Source organism: Panthera uncia, chromosome B1 (assembly GCF_023721935.1).
Source record: "Panthera uncia isolate 11264 chromosome B1, Puncia_PCG_1.0, whole genome shotgun sequence".
Lineage (NCBI taxonomy): Eukaryota > Metazoa > Chordata > Mammalia > Carnivora > Felidae > Panthera > Panthera uncia.
The window spans coordinates 35,183,035-35,203,002 of NC_064811.1; the positions used below are offsets into that span (position 1 = coordinate 35,183,035).

General features: G+C 39.5%; 1 protein-coding gene across 1 annotated transcript in view; it reads left to right on the forward strand.

Moving 5' to 3' along the window:
• Positions 1-19,968, forward strand: part of GRXCR1 (glutaredoxin and cysteine rich domain containing 1) — a 127,553-nt gene that overhangs the window by 48,494 nt on the left and 59,091 nt on the right. The window contains exon 2 of the mRNA XM_049630443.1: positions 18,104-18,346. Coding sequence (XP_049486400.1) covers positions 18,104-18,346 — 243 coding nt within the window. The remainder of the gene's footprint in view (positions 1-18,103; positions 18,347-19,968) is intronic.

Below are 19,968 nucleotides of genomic sequence, written 5' to 3' on the forward strand. Positions count from 1 at the left end.
AACAGCAACTTGAGCACGTCATTTGAAAAGCTGCTCACAAGGTTTTCAATTCACAACCTGTCCTTGTGCTGTCTTTAAAAGAAGAAGTAAATTTTTAAAAATTAAAAAAAAAGGGGGGGGGGCAGCGCCTGGGTGGCTCAGTGGGTCTGGTCGGCTCAGGTCATGATCTCATGGCTTGTGGGTTTGAGCACCCAGCTGGGCTCTGTGTGGACAGCTCAGAGCCTGGAGCCTGCCTCAGATTCTGTGTCTCCCTCTGTCTCTGCCACTCCCCTGCTCATACTCTTATCTCTCTTCCTCTCTCTCGAAACTGAATAAATATTAAAAATTTAAAAAAAAATAAAAGAGGAAGTAAAAGAAACAGATTTACATAACTACAGAGAACAAACTGGTGGTTCCCCGAGGGAAGGCGGTGGGGATATGGGTGAAATAGGTGAAGGGGGTTAAGAGGTACAGATTTCCAGTTATAGAATAAGTAAGTCACAGGGATGAAGATTCTGCATAGGGAATACAGTCAATAATATTGTAGTAAGTTTGTAGGGTGACAGATGGTAACTACACTTAACTGTGGTATGCATTTGGTAAGGTATATAATTGTTGAATCACTATGTTGTACACTTGAAACTTGAAATAAAATTGTATGTCAACTGTACTTCAATTAAAAAAATATCAAGTTCTGTTTGTACTTGAAAGAAAGAGAGAACAGCTGAAGTTATTTGCGTGGGACTAGAGCATCATAATTGGAAACTTCTGGTCCTAGGCATGATAACAACAATGAAATCATTCTAACAAAATATAAGAGGAGAAAAATTATACCCTTAATTCTGAATACTCTGGATCTGGTGAATCGGATGTAATGTGAAGCATATACAAGGAGAAAAGTTGGAGAAGTTGAGGTTTAAGTAAAATGAGTTGAGTGTTTTAGCGATCATTTGGATTTTTGTGTAAGATTTCACTCTATCTTTGGGGTGCCTGGGTGGCTCAGTCAGTTGAGTGTCAACTTTGGCTCAGGTCATTATCTCACGGTTCATGAGTTCAAGCCCCACGCCCGTCTCACTGCTGTCAGCGCAGAGCCCTCTTCAGATTCCCTGTCCACCTCTCTCTGCCCCTCCCCCCTGCTTTCTCTCTTTCTCTCTCAAAAATAAACATTAAAAATATTCACTCTAGCTTCTGTTACATTTCCTTCACAAAATCAGGCAAGGAAATAAGACAGTGCAGGTGCCTGAGCCTGACTTACTGTCAGCTCCATGGGAGGTTTTAATTAGGAGCACTTCTTTCAGTAAGAAAGAGAAAAGGGTGTCAGTGTCATCCACTGATAGTCATCAGAATTAGGCACAGCTCCTGTGGAATGTTTGTTTACTCTCGAAGGAGCACAAATAGACTATGCTGTTTAAAAATTCCGTTTTGTGGCAAGAACATCCAGAGACTTCAGGTTTTGGTGATTCGTAGACTGTAGTGTGCATAAGAATTCTCTGGGGTTCTTATTTCAGTAGGAGAGCTACTGCTCCGGAATCAGGGGGGGAGGAGCCTGGGACCTGCATCCTGGGGATTTGACGCAGGTGCTCTATGGGCCATATTTTGAGAAGTGATAACAATGTATCCTGTTTCCTATAAGAATTTTAGAAAATTTGATTCTCTTCCTTCCTTCCTTCCTTCCTTCCTTCCTTCCTTCCTTCCCTCCCTCCTTTCCTCCTCTCCTCCTTTTCTCCTTCCCTCTTTGTCTCTTTCTGTCTTACTCTCTCTCTCTTTCTCTCTGTTCAACTTTAACACAGGGATGGAAGACTTGAAGATCTGAATATTGTCTTTTCACAACTATTTGTCAGACGTAATGCCACTCATGACATAGGAAATCATAGATTGAAGGGTAAGGGGAGAATAGGAAGATGCTTGAGAATGAAGGAAAGGCACATGGCCTCGATGGAAGGGCTGCGATGTGGCAAGTTAGTGGAAGGTACTGCTTCATCAGTTTGGGAGGTAGACATACTAGTGTTCAATTCTGTTTTTCCACATCATAACCCCATGATTTAGGGCAAGTCGTTTTATATCTCTGAGCCTCAGCTTCCTCATCTAAGAAATAAAAACATTTACATTACATAGTTGCAATGTGTGTGTGTGTGTGTGTGTGTGTGTGTGTGTGTACGTACCTATGTATATAAAATCAGCAAGTTACCAAGAAGATTTGAAGATTTTAGAGAGGAGATATTGCAAGGGGTAGAAAATAGAATTAGACAGGTTAGGATATAATAACATAGGCAAATGTAATGAGAGTTTAGTGTTGCATGAGGGCAATAAGAAGAGAGCAATAGAGATGTGTGAGAAATTTATAGGGACGTGACCACAGTAGAAACTGGTTTATGATTGGATCTGATCAATAAAGAGGAGTGGTTGGAAGGCAACTCCAGGACCCAGTAGAAGATGGACAGACCAAAGCCAGAGGTGGAAGTTCAGGGAGAACATGAATTTGGGGAAGAGTATGACCTTAAACTTGCTGAGTTTGAGGCTATGTCCAGATTTTAAAAAGGAAATGCTTCTTAGACTAGCTCAGGTGAGAAGAAAGGAAAAGAAATATTGACCTGGGAGCCAGGAGCAGGAAGGTGGTAATTGAAGGCAACCAAATAGGTTAGTCCTTCAAGGGAGAGAATTTATAGGAAAGATATCAAAGATTCAAAGATTAATTCTTTTTTTTTAATGTTTATTCATTTTTGAGAGAGAGAGAGAGGGAGAGAGAATGAGCGGGAGAGGGGAAGAGAGAGGGGGGGACAGAGGATCCAAAGTGAGCTCTGTACTGGAAGCAGCGAGCCCAATGTGGGGCTTGAACTCACAAACCATAAAACCATGACCTGAGCTGAAGTTGGATGCTCAACCAACTGAGCCACTCAGGTGCCCCTCAAAGATTTATTCTTGAGAATTGCAAGTAATTAATAGCACTTACTTATGCATGGCTGTATAGACTACAGTAATGCCATCCATTTTGTTTGATCCCCATGAGTTGGGTGATGTGGATGCAGGAGGGTTTTAACTATTTTATGAATGTGGGAATCAATTTGTTATAGGCCACTTTACTACAGATTAGCAGAGATGAGATTCACAACATAGGTTTCACCCCTCCAAATTCAGAACTTTTTTTAAATTTATATTATTTTTTAAAATATTTTTAAATTTTTTAAATGTTTATTTTATTTTTGTGTGAGAGAGAGACAGCGTGATCAGGGGAGAGGCAGAGAGAGAGGGAGACACAGGATCTGAAGCAGGCTCTAGGCTCGGAGCTGTCAGCACAGAGCCTGACGTGGGGCCCGAACCCATGAACCACAAGATCATCACATGAGCTGAAGTTGGTGCTTAACCGACTGGGCCTCCCAGGTGCCCCCCGATTCAGAATTCTTCATACCATGAAGTCAAGAGGGAAGAGATCAGCCAGCCGTTCCTGAAGTCTTCAGCCACTGATTCTGTTCGAGCCTGGGTGATATATGAGTGTGGAAATAGGCTATGTCCCAAGCACGTGAAAACTGCTAAAAAGTCTGATTTCCCCTAAAAAGTTTGTTTTTATTTCTGGAGAGAAAAATGTCATCACTAAAATTCGTCGCGTCTGCTGAAACCCCAGGTATTGTAACAGCATCTTGGTTGGTTGTGACAAACATGACCACCTCAACGCAAAAAATACAGGAAAAGGAAGTTATTTATCGACTCATGTAAATTAACCGTGACCATGACAGGGGTGGAGAAGGAAATGAAAAGGGAAGTGCTGTTGCAAACTTCTCTTTTCAGTCTGTTTCCTTCCTCCTTTCTGCTTTCTCCACATTTGGGGGTGATGAGAACATCATGTCTGGCATCTTCTATACTTGAATTCTCATAGCTTGAGAGCCAGAGAGAAAGGTGGATTCTCTCTCCGGGGGCTGGCTGAGGGTATGACTGTGCCATGCAGGTTTGGAATTGTGAGTTGATCTCTTCAGAGGGTGGTTGTTTATGTCTAGGGACTTTAAATACCATTTTAGTAGAAGCAGCCAGGTAGACGGTGGATGACAGTAAAGGCAACAGGCTAGCCTTTCCTCAGGCATGGCTAACATCTGCACAAGCATTTAACCCCATCTTGATGGAGACTAATGTAGAGTAATGATGTTCTCTATTCTATTTTAAAGGTGGTTAGCCAGTTTTTATCCTACCTCATGCTTCATATATGTATATGTATATGTATATGTATATGTATATGTATATGTGTGTATATATGTATATATATGTATGTATATATATATGTGTATATTTGAGTACCACTTTATTGTCTTATCCTTCAGTATTTCTAAAATCATCATTTATTTGAATGACACTACATTATTTCATCTTAATTGTAAACACAAGTCTTTTGGTCTTTTTTCTTCCCTTTATTGAAAAAAATAAAATGAGGATGAGTGAAAGCATCCTTTGGCGGTTTGTTTGAATGCATCCTGTTGGCTACTATGCAACAGTCAGCCTTCAGCTTTTGGCCTGGCAATGTACTATCAATTGAGTCAGAGATGACTACTACAAAATTATCCTCTCCAGAATTACATACACCTACTGCAATGATCAAGCAACGGCAACAGCCTGCATTTTCACCTTGGGCATTTTGCCTAGAGTAAATTAGTTATTATATCAAAAACTTGTTAATGACATAGGAAAATATCCACTGTAAATATTTCCTTAAGTAACAATCAATTTGTTGGTATAATAGTGTGGTTTTGCTTATTTTTGTTTGCTAATTTTGGATTAAAAACATCACTTTAGAGAGTTTTCTTTTTTTCTTGATTTTCCCCATATCATGCTGTATTGTGTTATTATATTATAGTGGGGAGTGCATACTTTAGGATCTGACAATCTTAGGTTTTAAATCGTGGTTTGTTCTTCATTCAACAAATGTGTTTAGTGCCTCTGATCATGTTCCAGACATTCTAGTAGAGGGGGCAAAATTAAATAACACAAACTCTTTGATCTCAGGAAGCTCATAGTGTCATGGTGGAGAAAGAGAGGGTGGTGCAGAGTGAATCTGGGAGTGCAGAAGATGGGCAGCACATATCCCATTGGAGAGAGGAGTGGAAGAGGCTCCCTTGAGAGATGCTGCTGATGTGAATTGTGTCTGTTGAGAAGAAACAAAGAGTGAACAATGGAGAAAAGTGTGTTAAAGGCATTAGGACGGGAGAAGAGAAAGTCAGAGGCACTAAAGGACATGTCATGTTTGGTAAAAATGTTTTGCTGCATGTGGAAAACTTGGCACAAAGTTGGAATTTATAAATATTAGTCAGGTAAATAATCAGTGCATGGCAATGAGTGCTTTGGGAGACAAAGGTAGGGGAGAAAGTAAGAAAGAGCCACACCACAAAGGGCTTTATAGTATTTGACCTTCATTCTGAAAGCTGTGGGAAGCAAATGTTCATTATTATTTTATGTAAAGAAATGACATGATCAGATTCTTACATGCACTCTGGAGAATGGATAGAAAGGGTCTACTCTAGGGGTGTGGATTCAACTGGAATCCATACCCCTAAAGTAGACAGGCTATAATGTCGGTGAGAAATTGTATGAAACCTGAGTTAAATCTGTAGAAGTGCAGACAGAGAGAAGGAGACAGGCATGAAACATACAAAGAAAGAATTGATAGGACTGCTTCATTTGTAGAGTATGGGGTTGGTGATACGGGAAATCTCTGGAGGAACCAGGACTGTTCCCAGATTTTAAGCAACTGGTTTTAGGTATAGTGGCAATGAAGAGGTTAGCTTCAGGCATTCTGAATTCTAGTGTAGAGGGTATATCCAAGTGGAAATGTTACATAGGTAGCTGGATATCTAATCTGGATTGCTGGAGTGGAGTCTGAGCTGAGGATATACCCCTGAGAGTTCATCAGCCTTCAATTAGCTATTGAAACTTGGATGAGATCATCCAGAGAGAAGGAGGTGTACCAAGCTGAGAGCCCAGGGGAACCAGAATTCTTAGAGGAAGGAGGAGCTCTAGCGAAACACAAAGAAGGAACAGCCAGACATGTAAGAGAAAATCTAGGAGAGGTGGTGTTACATATGCCAACGAGAAAAGATTTTTATGATTATGTGCTTTGAGAAAAATTGCAATCTCTCTGTGACTTTTTTATTTTGTCGGTGAAAATGGAATAATCATATCTGTTGGCATTGTATGTTGTGAGGATTTTAGTGACAATAAATGGATTCATTTACATGATGCCTGTAACATAAAAAATCATCAATGGATATTTTCTTGTTTCCAGTATTGATCAGGTTACTAATAAAATTATTCACAATGAAATTTTCCACTTAATGGGACTTAGTATTTCGTTCAATAATTTAGTCATATTTCTTTCCTAATAACTGAATCTCCAAAATTCAATAATCAGCTCGAGTCAGGAGCTCTGGTATTAAAGCAAGCAGTGTCTGCTGAAAAACATTTCCAGAAATTATTTTCTTCCTTCCGATAATACTGTGATTAATCTTATTTAAAAACACCTGCATTTCTTATTTGAATATGCAATCAATATCAAGTAAACTTCCTTTACAAAATTACATTGGTCATCTCAAATAGTATGGTATATACTTGAAAAAATATATGACTTGTAAGGTTTTGAGCATTATTCTTCCTTCACATCTGCTTCTGTGGGATTCATGGGCTTCACAATTTAGTTACTTTTATTAAGGCAACCTGATTTGGGGAAATTTGAGAAGACATGGAAAAGCAACATTTTCTTGCCTTTGAAATCTTACAGTTATTTGTTTACCTCTTTGAAGCTGTGCTGAAAAATTAGTCAGTTGCTTTTGTGGAGAACACAGACAAATTCAACCTCTGGCTTTATGCGGAAATTTTAAACATTTTCATTTGTGTTTTCCTTTTCATGTAACACAAAGTACCTCCCTCATTTTGTCATGCTTAGCATCTGGTTTTTCAGAGCAATTTCTAAGGCTTGTTTGGAGGAAGCAAAGCATATTTTTAAGTAAAAGGTAGAAAAGGGAGACAAAGCACACTGGTTAGATAAGGATCAGACAAATCTTATTTTTCTTTCTTTTGAAAGTTTCTTTATTTTGAAAGAGAGAAAGCATGAGTGGGGGAGGGGCGGAGATAGAGGAAGACAGAATCCCAAGCAGGCTTCACACTGTCAGTGCAGAGCCTGATGCGGGGCTCAGACTCATGAACTGTGAGATCATGACCTGAGCTGAAATTGAGAGTTGGCTGCTTCACCAACTGAGCCACCCAGGCGCCTGACTTTTTTTGTTGTTGTTTTGTTTTTTGTTCTTGTTTCTTTTTAAATATCCTTTCCATTTCTTCAGTAGCAACTTGGAGAAAGTTCTACTCACAAGTGATTGTGTCGAAGGTCTTAGAAGAACAAGGTGTTTCATACCTACCTTACTAGAATTACCTTATTTTGTGTTTATAAAGCAAGTTGCTAAGCACAATGAGGAAGATATAGTTCAATAACCAGAAGTTTGAGCATATTCTTGATATTGCCATACCTTTGTCCAAGTTGGACTAAATGATCTCCATTTTCCTTTCTGTTTTAAGATTGTATAACTTGAAGTCCTTTATTCCTGTACCTATGATCCAGTACCTTAAAACTATCTATCTATACTAGGCAGAATAGTGGTTTCCCACCATCACCCCCATCCTGTCAAAGGTGTTTATGTCCCAATTCCTGGAAACTGTGAATATGTTACCTGACAGCAAAAAGGACTTTTCAGATGTAATTAAGTTAGAGATCTTGAGATGGGAAGATTATCTTGGATTATTGGATGGGCCCAATGTCATCACAAGGGTACTTACAATGGGGAGGCACAGGGTACCTCGATGGTTCAGTCGTTGAGCATCTGACCCTTAATTTCAGCTCAGGTCATGATCCCAGGAGCTTGCTTGAGGTTGTCTCTCCCCCTCTCCCTCTGCCCCTCTACCCTGCTTACCCTCTATCTATCTCAAAAAAAAAAAAAAAAAAAAAAAAAAGAGGCACAAAAGTCAGTGAGGAGATGTGGCAATGAAAGTAGAGACTGTTACACTATACTTTGAAGATGGAGGGAAGAGACCAAGATCAAGGAATGCAGGTGACCCCTAGACCCTGGGAAGGGGAAGCTAATGGATTTTTCCCTAGAGCCTTAGTGAGAGCGTAGCCCTCCTGACACCTTGATTTATGGCCAGTCCCATTTGGAACTTCTGACTTTCAGAATTGCAAGGCAATATATTTTTGTTGTTTTAAGCCACTCACTATGTTTGTGGTAATTTTTTACAGCAGCCCTAGGAAACTAATATACTATGTATCTAAAATCCATATATATATGAAACTTTAGGATTCATAAATCCTGTATCTCTCCCTCTAATATTTTGTTCTCTACGGGATGAAATGGGATATAGATACACTCAAGCAGAGTCAGTACATGGCCAATAGCACCATGTAAAGATTTGAGTTCTATGATTTACTCAGATCAAATACTAGCTCCATCATTTGCTAGATTTCTGGCTTTAGACTTGTCACATACTTCTCTGTGTCTCAGTTTCCTCCTCTGAAAAGTTAGGATAATGATAGTGCCTCTGTTCCTTATAGAATTGAAGGACTCAATGCTCAAAAAAATACATATATCAGCTTCATGTGGCAACTTCCAAGCTTTCCATAAGTACTCTCCAGCAGTTTCTTCTCCTGTGTGCAATGTTTGGAATCTGGAGAAGAGCATACTTAGGTGAGGTTGGAATCATGACAATCAGAATAGTCAGGAAGACATAAGAGTTAAACCTGGATACCCCAGGAGGAGGCAGGAATAAGGATTTGCCTGAGGCTGGGTCCAATTTTCTCGACTTCTGAGTTTTCACTGCCTTTGTTGCTCTTGGTTTTCAATCTATTCTGGGAATTCCACAGAGACTAAGATCACTTCTCTTCATCACACTGATATTTCTGAAACCATGAAGCTGAGATGAGATGCAGGTATTATAACCTCTAAAGGAGATTCCTGTCACATCCCAACCCATTAAAAGGGATTGATCTCATTTAGCTGATTATTCAGTGTTTTTTTTTTTTTTGATGTAGAAAACTGAGGAAGATTTTAATCTTTCATTGTTTGATTTTGATTTATTTGTGATATGTATATATTTGGGAGAACGGAAGAAAAAGGGCACCTATACCTTTAAGAAAGAGTGCCAGGTTTTTGTGAAGTAAAAAGATGAAAGGCATTAGGAAAATGGTGAAGGCACTCTACCCACTTATTATTCTGATGTTATTGTTCAACACTTTCATCTCTTCTGGTTTTGCAATGTGAATTTTTCAGAGGATGAGAGGGAAAGTTTTTTTTTTTTTTCCCCCCACTGTCTCCATTTGCAGGATGTTCCTAATTCAGTTGCTGCCTGGCTTCTCAGTGTTGTAAAGCACATCACCCGGGATTGGATGTTCCTGAATGTGATTTTGGCACTCACCTTGATGGCAGTTTTATCTGCAAAGATGAGCAGAATAACAAAGGCCAATAAATAATATTTCTGACGATGTCTGTAGAAAGCAAAATATTCATATGGGAGGAGAAGTTTGGTTTGGTAGGAAGGTGGTTTCCATTAGAGGCTTGTTCCTTTTCTCTCAACTGGATGGCTGGGCAGTGATGACAGCTGCTGTGTTTGTAAAGTATTATAATTTACAGTGTGTCTTCAGGTGCATTTTACATATGATCCTACAACTCCTTTGTCAGCTGGATTATATCTATTCCCATATTAGAGAAGAGAAAAACTGGTTCCAGAAAAGTAAACTGATTTCCCCAAGTTCTTGCAGCTACTAAGTGCCAAAGCGTTGGCTCAAGATGGGTTCCCCCCCACCACTACATGTTGCTTCCCCCCAAAAGTTGATTCAAGTAAATAAACTGTGAGTCTCAGTTTCCTCCCATATAAGGTGTGTGTACAGACTCACTAGACTGGATGCAGCATCACAAGCTCTGAATGAAAGAAGCAATGCAGGTAATGTTAATGCAAGAAATTGTCTAGATCTAAGGGAATGACATTACACGCAGCATCAGGAGACATATGCCACTAAAGAGGGTAGCTGCCACCAAGCTTCAGTTACTGTTTTTGTACAAGAATGCAAGAAAACTAATGTTGTCAGATTCTGTTTTTTGAAGAACAGACAAAAATCTATATTTTCAAGTGAAACATCCCCGTGCTTGATCAATACAAAGTTGGCAGAATTGAGACATTTTTCTAAGGTCTCTGTGGCGGAGGAGTGGGGCACCTTCATTTTCATTAACTCAGATGTGCTATGAAATCAACATTGTTTCAGCTTAACTTTCTGGAAAAATACATTTTTGTTTGTTTGGTATGAAGGATTCATTAGGTTCATTGACTTTTCAGTTAATGTCTAGGCCAACTCAATAATTGATTTGGACAAGTAGATAATTCCTGAGGTAATAACTGAAATTCATTAACTTATATGGTCTTAGAGCATTACAAAAACAGAAAACACACTCTTCAGAAATCTTTGCATGCAAAGATTGTGCCCATGCATTTCTTTCATGCCACCAAGGGGACACCCAGAGTTAGAAAGGAGGGATTTTTATGGCATCTGATGTATATGCTCTGCTTTGTTGTTTTCACTCTTAGAATTGATGGTGCATCCAAACAAATGTAACTGGAAATTTAACTCATTAAAAAGATTTAATTTTAGATCATTGTGTAAATATGAGGTTTAACTTTGCCATTCAGGCTTATGAGGCTGATGACATGTGAATTTGGACTTGGTGTTCCATGAAAGGGAGGTATGCGCAAAATGACCTCCAAACGCTGAAGGAGATGGGAGACTGAAGAAAAAGGCAGATAAGTCCAACTTGATAAGAAATGGCTTATTAAGGGGATTTATGGACAGCAGTCTTGGGCTTCTGCCCAAGATGAGGAGATGTCCACAACCCCACTTCCTGTAAGACCTGCTTTTGTCTCCTAGAGGCTGGGAGTACTGATGAGGAACAACTGGGGGGAAATGTTTGAGAATAGTTGTGGGTCATAGTCATAGCTCCAGGGCAGATCAAGAACACTATGCCTCAAGGGTGTACTTAAGGGTTATTATGTGTGTGATTAAATAAAAAGAAAGAATGTGGAGGGGGGGATGCTGTGCTCAAGGCTTCAGGTCTCTGAGTGGTTATCATGGCGGAATTGTCCGAGATGAAGTTAGTCTGATTCACATAGTTGGTTATAATGATGGGGGTGATAGTGCTGTTGGTGGTGTGTGTCGATAACATTTTATAATAATGGTAATACTAATAATCAAAAGGTAACATTTGTTGAGTGTTTATTATGCATCAGGATTCATGCCAAGGGCTTTTCTATTCAGTAAATGATTGAATCCGAAAACATCCTTATGAAGGAGGCATTTGTGTCCCTATTTTATAGATAAGAAAAACTCAAATTTGAAGAGATTAAATAACTGTCCAAGAATGTACAGTTTTTAAGAGGCAAATTCAAACTAAGTTCTAATTAAATGTGTGGGAAAGAGGCCAGAAGGTACTTATTGAGCATCTACGACGTACCGGGTCATATTTTTGGTTCTTAATTCTTGTAAACAAAACTACAAAACTTAGTTCCTGCTTTGGCAGGGTAATATTTTATTTGGGGGGAACAGACAGCAAATCAATAACCAAACACAAGGTAATGTCTAGCAATGCTAGGTACTATAAAGGAAAGAATTGGGTATGAAGGTAGAGGGCCCATTTTCCATATGATGATGGGTGAAGGTCTGTGTAAAGCAATGACATCCAGCCAGAGATAGTAGAATGAAGTGGAGGGATGAGTGAGGGGAATTTCTAGGACTGTCCCTGTGACAGTTCGTCCATGGTATATTTCATCACTCAGTTCTAGAACAGTATGGCCCATTGGTTGGGTGTATTTAAGAGGGGTATATAGTATCTTCCTGTGGCAAAAGCAAGGACTTAGGAGGCAGACCCAGGTTAAAATTTTGGTTCTGTTCCTTTTTTCCTGAGGTATTTGGGCACCTTAAGTTTATTCTAAGCTTTAGTTTCCTTATTTGTAAAGCTTGAATTATAATCCTTATCTCTTGATAAATGAAAGTTCTACATGTAAAGTCCCAAGAACTACATATCTATGCAGTCATACAGTAACTAATAATTATTATAATTGTTTTTATAATCTGTGTCTTATAAAGAGACACAGAGAAGTTCCCTGGGGGGTGCATCTCAGAACATGCATATAGCTATAGGGATTTACAGAATAGCATAGAGAGGGAGGGGGAGAGAGAGAGACAGAGACAGAGAGAGAGAGAAAGAAAGAGATATAAAATTCTCATCCTTTACAAAGGCCCACAGCCCTGCTTCCACAGGCAAGCACTTGCTCTTTAAAATGGCAGTTCCAGGGGGCACCTGGGTGACTCAGTTGCTTAAACATCTGACTCTTCATCTCAGTTCAGGTCATGATCTTGGGGTTGTGAGTTCGAGCACTGCATTGCAGTGCTCTGTGCTGGGCATGAAGCATACTTAAAAAATAAACAAGAAAGAAAGGAAGGAAGGAAGAAGGAAAGGAGGAAAGGAGGAAAGAAAGAAAGAAAGAAAGAAAGAAAGAAAGAAAGAAAGAAAGAAAGAAAGAAAGAAAGAAAAGAAAGAAAGAAAGAAAACGGTGTTTCCTGGAGCCAGTTTCGCCCATTGCCTGCTAATCAAAAAGTCTGTCTGAGTCTAGTCCCAGTTTACCTTCTGACATGCTGTGTGGCTCTAAACTAATCATTTCACCTCTTTGTTCTCAGGTAGAGGAGGAAAGATCTCTACACCTTCCCCATCTCCAAGGAATATCTTCAGACTGAAAGAAGAAAGTTTAAAATGCCCCTCTTGTGATGTTACTTCCTGTTACATGTGTGAACATAATTTAGGAAAGAGTTAAACCTCTTTAAATCACAAACATTTCTCACAGGTGATGAATTAGGTCTATAGCCATCTGTGTTTGGGCAACAGCTTTATCCTGGGGAGATAGTAATAAAACCAGAGGATCATTTGGTGGTTCATCTTGGCTCAGTGGAAACACGTGGATTTTGGAAAGATGTGCATCTGGTTCCAGTTTTCTAAATTACTGAATTTTGATTCTGTCACCCTGTTTAGGACACTTATCCTCTCTGAGCCTAGCTTTCTCAGTCTACAAATAAAGCAGGCAATAACAAAGTGTAAGCGATTGTAAGGATTAAATGAATGTAAAGTTCTAGCATTCTATCTGCCATTGATGTTTAAAATGTTACTTTTGGTTTTGGTTTTTATTTTTGTTTAAGACCTGAATTCCTGGAGGTGTCTGGGGGCCCCTATTTCAGGAGGCCTTTTTAAACCATTGCCAGGCTGGACAGGCAAAGGGTCAAATGGAAATAACCCACTGGATTTCCTCCAGCCTGAGGAGCTGGGTCTGCTCCAGGGATCCTCTGTCAGGGAGCGGTGGGGACTAATTCTTGGCCTGAATTCCAGTGGCAGCTCCTGTGGGCATGGGGGCTTCAGTGGGCATGGGGGCTCCAGAATTGCCCCAAGATGATGAAGTAACTGGAATACTACAATTTCACAGTGGCTCTTGCAAGGCAGGTGCAGGTTGAGGACATAAATTGGCTATTGCGTAACCTCTATGTCTTGTGCGTAGCAATTTCCGTCCCTCGCCAACGTATCTGCATTTGCTGCAGGCTCTGGTGAGGCTTCAGGTCACTCCTAAGATTCATCTGTTTAATCAGTGGAAGGGAAGAAGTGGCCTGCCTTTATGAATATCTAGGTCGGCTCTCTCAAAACAAGCAGGCTGCAAATCCCAATGGCTTCTCAGCACTGTCTCAGATGCATCCATCCTTCATTACGCTATTCCCATGGTAACCCCTAGGAAGGGAGAAGAAGGACAGTAACCACTGAGCGGCTATTTTTAGATTTCTGGCCAGATGCTTTGACAAATCTGTTGAGGGACAGAAAATGACACAAATGTAGAAGAGGATTTTTTTTTTCTTTTTGCCAAAGACAATATCATTTAAATTCATCTTATAAAACTGGAAAAGACTTTGGGAAATCATTCAACCTACTTCTACCTCTAGGAAGATCTACTTCCAAATCATACCCCCAAAAATTGTTCAATAAGGTCTTTTTAGAACACTTTCCTTAACAGCTTATTCCAATAGATAACCAAATTTCCTACCCTCATTTTATCCCGTATTCAGTCTCAGTTCTCAGACCAAGGGAGTTGGGAATAAGACTGAGTATGATTGCTCCAGTTGTGGGCTACACAGCCCTGAAGGAATCATTCATTTAGACCCTGCTATACACATTCTGTGCAACTATCTGCACTCGCCCTGCTGCACTTACTTTTTTTTAATGTAAATTCCTCCCTTCCTCCTTAAAAACCTTCAGGAATTTCCCATTGCTCTGAGGTTGAAGCTCACAGATCTTTAAGGTGGTTATAAAGGTACAACATGATACAGATCCTGCATACCTGTCCAGAATCATCAGTACTACTGTAGTTCTCTTTCTTTGTGTTTTGGCAAAAGACTTTCTTTTTTTTTTTATTTTTAAATTTTTAATGTTTATTTATTTTTGAGTGAGAGAGGGAGAGATAGAGCACAAGCTGGGGAGGGGGAGAGGGAGACAAAGAATCCAAAGCAGGCTCCAGGCTCAGAGCTGTCAACACAGAGCCCGACGCAGGGCTTGAACTCACGAACCCTGAGATCATGACCTGAGCTGAAGTCAGACGCCTAACCGACCGAGTAGCCCAGGTGTCCCAAAAGACCTTCTTTCAGAGTCTCAAACATGCCGTCTTCCTCCCATCTCAAGGTCTTTGCACTTACCTATAATACTTTACCTCATGCTTTCTTACCTACTTAATTTCTCTAACTCCTTCTTGTCCTTCAGAGCAGAGCTCAAATATCAGAAAACACTTTCTCAAACTCTGAAACAAGAAAAGGCACACCTTCAGTAGCTTCTGATAACAACTTGTGCATTTCCTTTCCAACACTTAACAGTTTGTGAATCTATATTTATTTATGTAAATAAAAAAAAACTATGAGCTTCAGGTTGTTAGGGAACAATATTGTTTGTTTACCATTATATATCTAGTACCTTAGCACCATGTTTGGCAAATAAATGATTCTAGTAACTGAATGAATGACTAGCGGTTATTTTAAAGGGACATAAGCTCAGTTTCTCTGTCAGGTCAAGCTGTCAGTGTGATTGCAGTGGGGATCCTTAAAATGTAATATGAATCCAAATTCCCCAGAGAACTTGTTAAAATGCAGATTCTGACTCAGCAGATCTAGGGTGAAGCCTTTTTTCTGCATTTCCAACTGGTATCTAACTAGTAGAATTTGGTTGCACATTGGAATAACCTTCAGAGCTCTAAAAAAAAAAAAAAATCACAATTCTGAGATTTTCACTCCTGGTGATTCGGATTTAATTATTATGTACTTGGCCTGGGCTTTGGGCATTTTTAAAAACTCCCCAATTTATTCTAATATCCAACACATTTGGAGATCCATTGATTGCAGGTGAAGCTCATTCTCAACAGGAGGTAAAGTGATATTTTTGTTTCCTTTTACATTAAACAGCATCCAACATGGCCACTAATAGGGGTCCATCTTATTACTACTTTTTAAATGCGTGTCCCTTAGAGACACACAGAGACACACAGAGAAGTGGTACAAGCAAAGAGAATCCTATGTGAGCTGGTTACTGTGACAGCAGAATGGTCTGATCTTAAACTCTCCCACCTCTACTCATGGGGAAAATGTATGTCTTCTCAAATATTTCAAAAGTTAAGTGTAGCTACTGAAAAAAGTGGAACATGTTGGTGGAATCAAATGTGGATCTAGCAGCCTTGCAGCCCGAGGAACAATGCATACTTACGCACATAATGTCATCAGAGAAAAGGGACCCTGAGTGCAATTCCAGGAGCTGCAGTATTTGTCGTGAGTTTCTTGATTCCCTACTTGCCCATAACCATGAACATGAAGATAAAACCAATGCTTCTTCATCTAGAGCATAGTAACAATCCCCCTTTCTTGTCATTAACTCCACTCATTTTTTTCTCCACTGATTCATTCTTGTTTGTGTTTTTAATCTTACAAATCCCACAATGTGGAGTGTAATACTGTGTAACTGAGCACAGTAGTACATGTCAAGCCCTACACTAGTTGTTTTCATTTTCTTGGTTAGTCTCCTCAGCAAACCTGCTAGGTAGATCACATTTGACAGTTGACAAAACTTACTAGTTTGAGGCTTACTAGTTCATTAGCTTCTCCAAAACACAAAGATGGCCAGTGGCAGAGTCTAGATGTATCTAATGTTTCTCTACTCCAGTATTAATTAACAGTGTATAGGCCAAATTCAGCCTTCAAATATTGTGGTCCACATGGTCTGAATACATTTTTAATGAGGGTCTGGCATTTGGAAAGAATAAAATTTTCCATAAAACGCCAGATTTTGGGGTACCTGGGTGGCTCAGTCGGTTAAGTGTCCAACTCTTGATTTCAGCTCAGGTCATGATCTCATGGTTCATGGGATCAAGCCCTGCATCTGCCTCTGTGCTGACAGTGTGAAGCCTGCTTGGGATTTTCTCTCTCCCTCTCTTTCTGCCCCTCCCCTGCTCATGCTCTCTCTGTCTCTCTTAAATAAATAAATAAATAAATAACCTAAAAAAATCAGATTTCAAGATTATATTTAAAATAATCATGTCATAAATAAATAAATAAATTAATTAATTAATTAAACAATCATGTCTGACAACAGTGAGTAACGTGCCTGGCAGCCTGAAGCTTGCCTAAAGCTGAGTGACATTTTTTATCTTCCAGATGACTTTTTACCTCTCACTAATATCTCTTTTATTTCTGGTCTGGCCCAGCATTTATGACACCTGTTTGGTCCCCCCAAGTCTCTGGGTTTTCAGCTTAGCGCATAAACTCTATTGAGGGAAGCAGTGATTCTTTCATCCCTGATATATTGTGTCATCAGGAAAAAATGTCCTCTTTCTTGGTGAGGTGGACATCATTGCCTTGCCATCTTAATGACTTTAGACCTTTTTAGGACTATGTGTACATTCACCTCCGATGCACTGTTCTGACTTCTTTGAATACAAAGTGGTGGAGCTTAGTATCCTACCTTCTGATTCTAGCATTTAGTTGTCTGGACTGGTTTCCAATCAAAGTTTTGCCTTAACAGGGGTTTGTAAGTTGCGTCCTTGTGTTTCAACGACCGTGGCCCAATGAAAACTCACGTATCCCTTGGTCTCATGGTATAGTTGTATTTCGTTTAATCTCCCTCAAGGAAGACTGTGACAAGGAAGAAGAGGATCTTTCCTAATGTTGTCAGGGCCTATGTTGTGTGGCCCTAGCAGTACTGGGCAGGTTTTCTCAGGAATGCAGTCACTGACTTCAGATGTAGCAGGAAATATAGAAGACAAGATTCACACACAGAGAATCGTCTTGCTTGTGAGAGTTGCTTGCCTCTGTTGTAGTGTACCTGTTTCCTTCCTTCCTTTCCATGTCTGGCTCTGACCCGCTGGCCACTATGGTGTTGGTTTCTATGCACTCCCTCTGGGTCACTGCAGAGCTTTCCTGCTGCACATTGGAGCTCTGTTGCTCAACAGAGTGCATGCACATTTACTGTGCTACTTAAACCTCAGAACAATCCTATGATATACATCTTGTTATTTTCCAGGAAATAGTGGCCCGAAGACCATAAACTTTGTTAAATTGATAAGTGGGAGGATTTTCAAATTGTGAAATACTAACCTTGACTGTTCTGTCACATTTTTTACTTTGGGTTTAAGAGGCAGATCTAGTAATTGAAAAATGTCTACAAAACACAAGAGAGATCAATCATTCCTTATCTTACCACACGGTATGCCATGTGAGACATCATCAATTGAAGATATACCATTATTTGATTTGCCACTGAGAACAAAAAAAAAAAAAACACTGTGAATTAAATTATGCCATTTAAATTATGTTGATTGTTATCCACTTTTTAATTACAGATTTTCTAACATAAAAACATGTCTTAGAAATATGGCACTTCAACTTTACTGCATACTTTTAATGTATAACACACTGAAATGCTAATTGTCTTAAAATAATAAGATGTAAGAAAGTAAATGCAAATATTGACACTATACTACAATGTTTTTTCTTCAGCAACCATCAACTGACCTAGAATTTGACCGTGTAGTGATTTATACCACTTGCCTTCGTGTTGTACGAACAACCTTTGAAAGATGTGAACTGGTTAGAAAGATCTTCCAAAACCATCGAGTAAAATTTGAAGAGAAAAACATAGCTTTGAACGGTGACTATGGAAAAGAGCTAGATGAGCGATGCCGGCGTGTTTCTGAAGCTCCTTCCCTCCCTGTCGTGTTCATTGATGGCCATTACCTTGGGGTAAGTACTCCTCAAAGGAAAATCTTCTTTTTTATTGAACCCAACCAGCATTGTTAGAAATCTATAAGCCTATGACAAGGCAACTTGCAACATAACTCCTGGGACATTTGCTATTTTTTTGGAGTTCAAACCAAAGGAATTGAAGCACTTATTTCTGTCCCAAATGATGTGTTGCTAACAGTGTTCATCCCTACAGAAGCATGGTGAGATAAAATCAGCATTAAATTGCCTTTTTGAATAGGAATACATTTTTTAAATGTTCAGTTGACTTGAGTTTTGCATTATGAAGCTTGACATGTGAGATAAAAACTATTTTTTATTGCACACAAGAAAAACAGAATATTTATAAAGATGTACATTTGTGAATTCTCTTATACCCCATTATCGAACACTCAGTTTCCTACCTAATGAAACTGAGATGGTGGTCCTGAAACAAAATCAATAAGAAATGGGGCCTGGAGCCAGAATTTTATCTGCTTGTTGTTTAAAATTATTCTGAATTTTGGTAATTTGTCAGTGTGAGACACAAATTTAGGCTTACAGGAAGAAGAGAAAACTCCCAGAGAAGCCAGGAAACATGACTGCTTCATTTTTCTTTGAATAATACTGTTAGCGTTAATTAACCCCCATCGATCTAAGAGCACGCACAATCGCACAGTCATTAAGAAGCCCGAGAAGAGAGCTCTGGACAGTGCACTTTAGAAAGAGTAAGAACAAAGAGCCAAGGGACACCAGTGGTTGAGGGAGTGGGACTGACTCCCCCCAGATCACTTATCAGGGAACAAAGAGCTGCTGTCAAAAGGCAGATGGATATTTGGATCTTGGCTTTGTTTCGCATCTGGTCTTAACCCTCAGCTTTCAGGGAAGGTTAGAAAAAATCCAGAGCAGGAAATGCTCATGTTTTGTTACAGGGAAACTGTTCTGATATTCTGTCTAGAGCCATCACTGTTAGAGACAGCCTGTCATCTTATGGAAAGATAAATGCAGTGAAGCCATGATTCCTGGGTATGACTTCTGCAATCCTACTTTTAACCTGAGCTGGACACAGACTACATTCTGAGGCAGAGGACTTTTGATTTGATGCATTGAGCCTCTTTTATCATATTTCAACATGTACCCTTAGGTCCCAGAAAGCTACAACAATGGCAGTCATGAGTGATAAATTAATAATAATAGTAGTAATAATGATACTATACTGCACTCTCAGCTTTACACATTCATCTCATCGAATCCCCAGGATAGCCTTAGAGAACAACTCTGCTCTACTGGTTGAGAAGCAAGACAGCCTTGTTTCAAATTCATGCTCCGACACTTCTATGTGATTCTGGGCAATTTAGAAATCACTCTGTGCCTGGGTTTTCTCATTTGTAAAAGGAGAAGCATAATAGAACCTTTCTCACAGACTAATTGTGAGAATTTTACCATATGTAATATATACAAATGCTCAATTCTTGTGCCTGGAACAAAGTATGTTTTTAATAAATAGTAACAACTTTATCCTTATTTTGCAAAAGAGAACATTAATTATTTTGCTTCAAGTCACAAAGCCAGTCAAGTGACAGGGCCAGGACTCAAAGTTAGGTCTGCCAGACTCCTCAAACCCCAGCTTTTTTGGCACATTA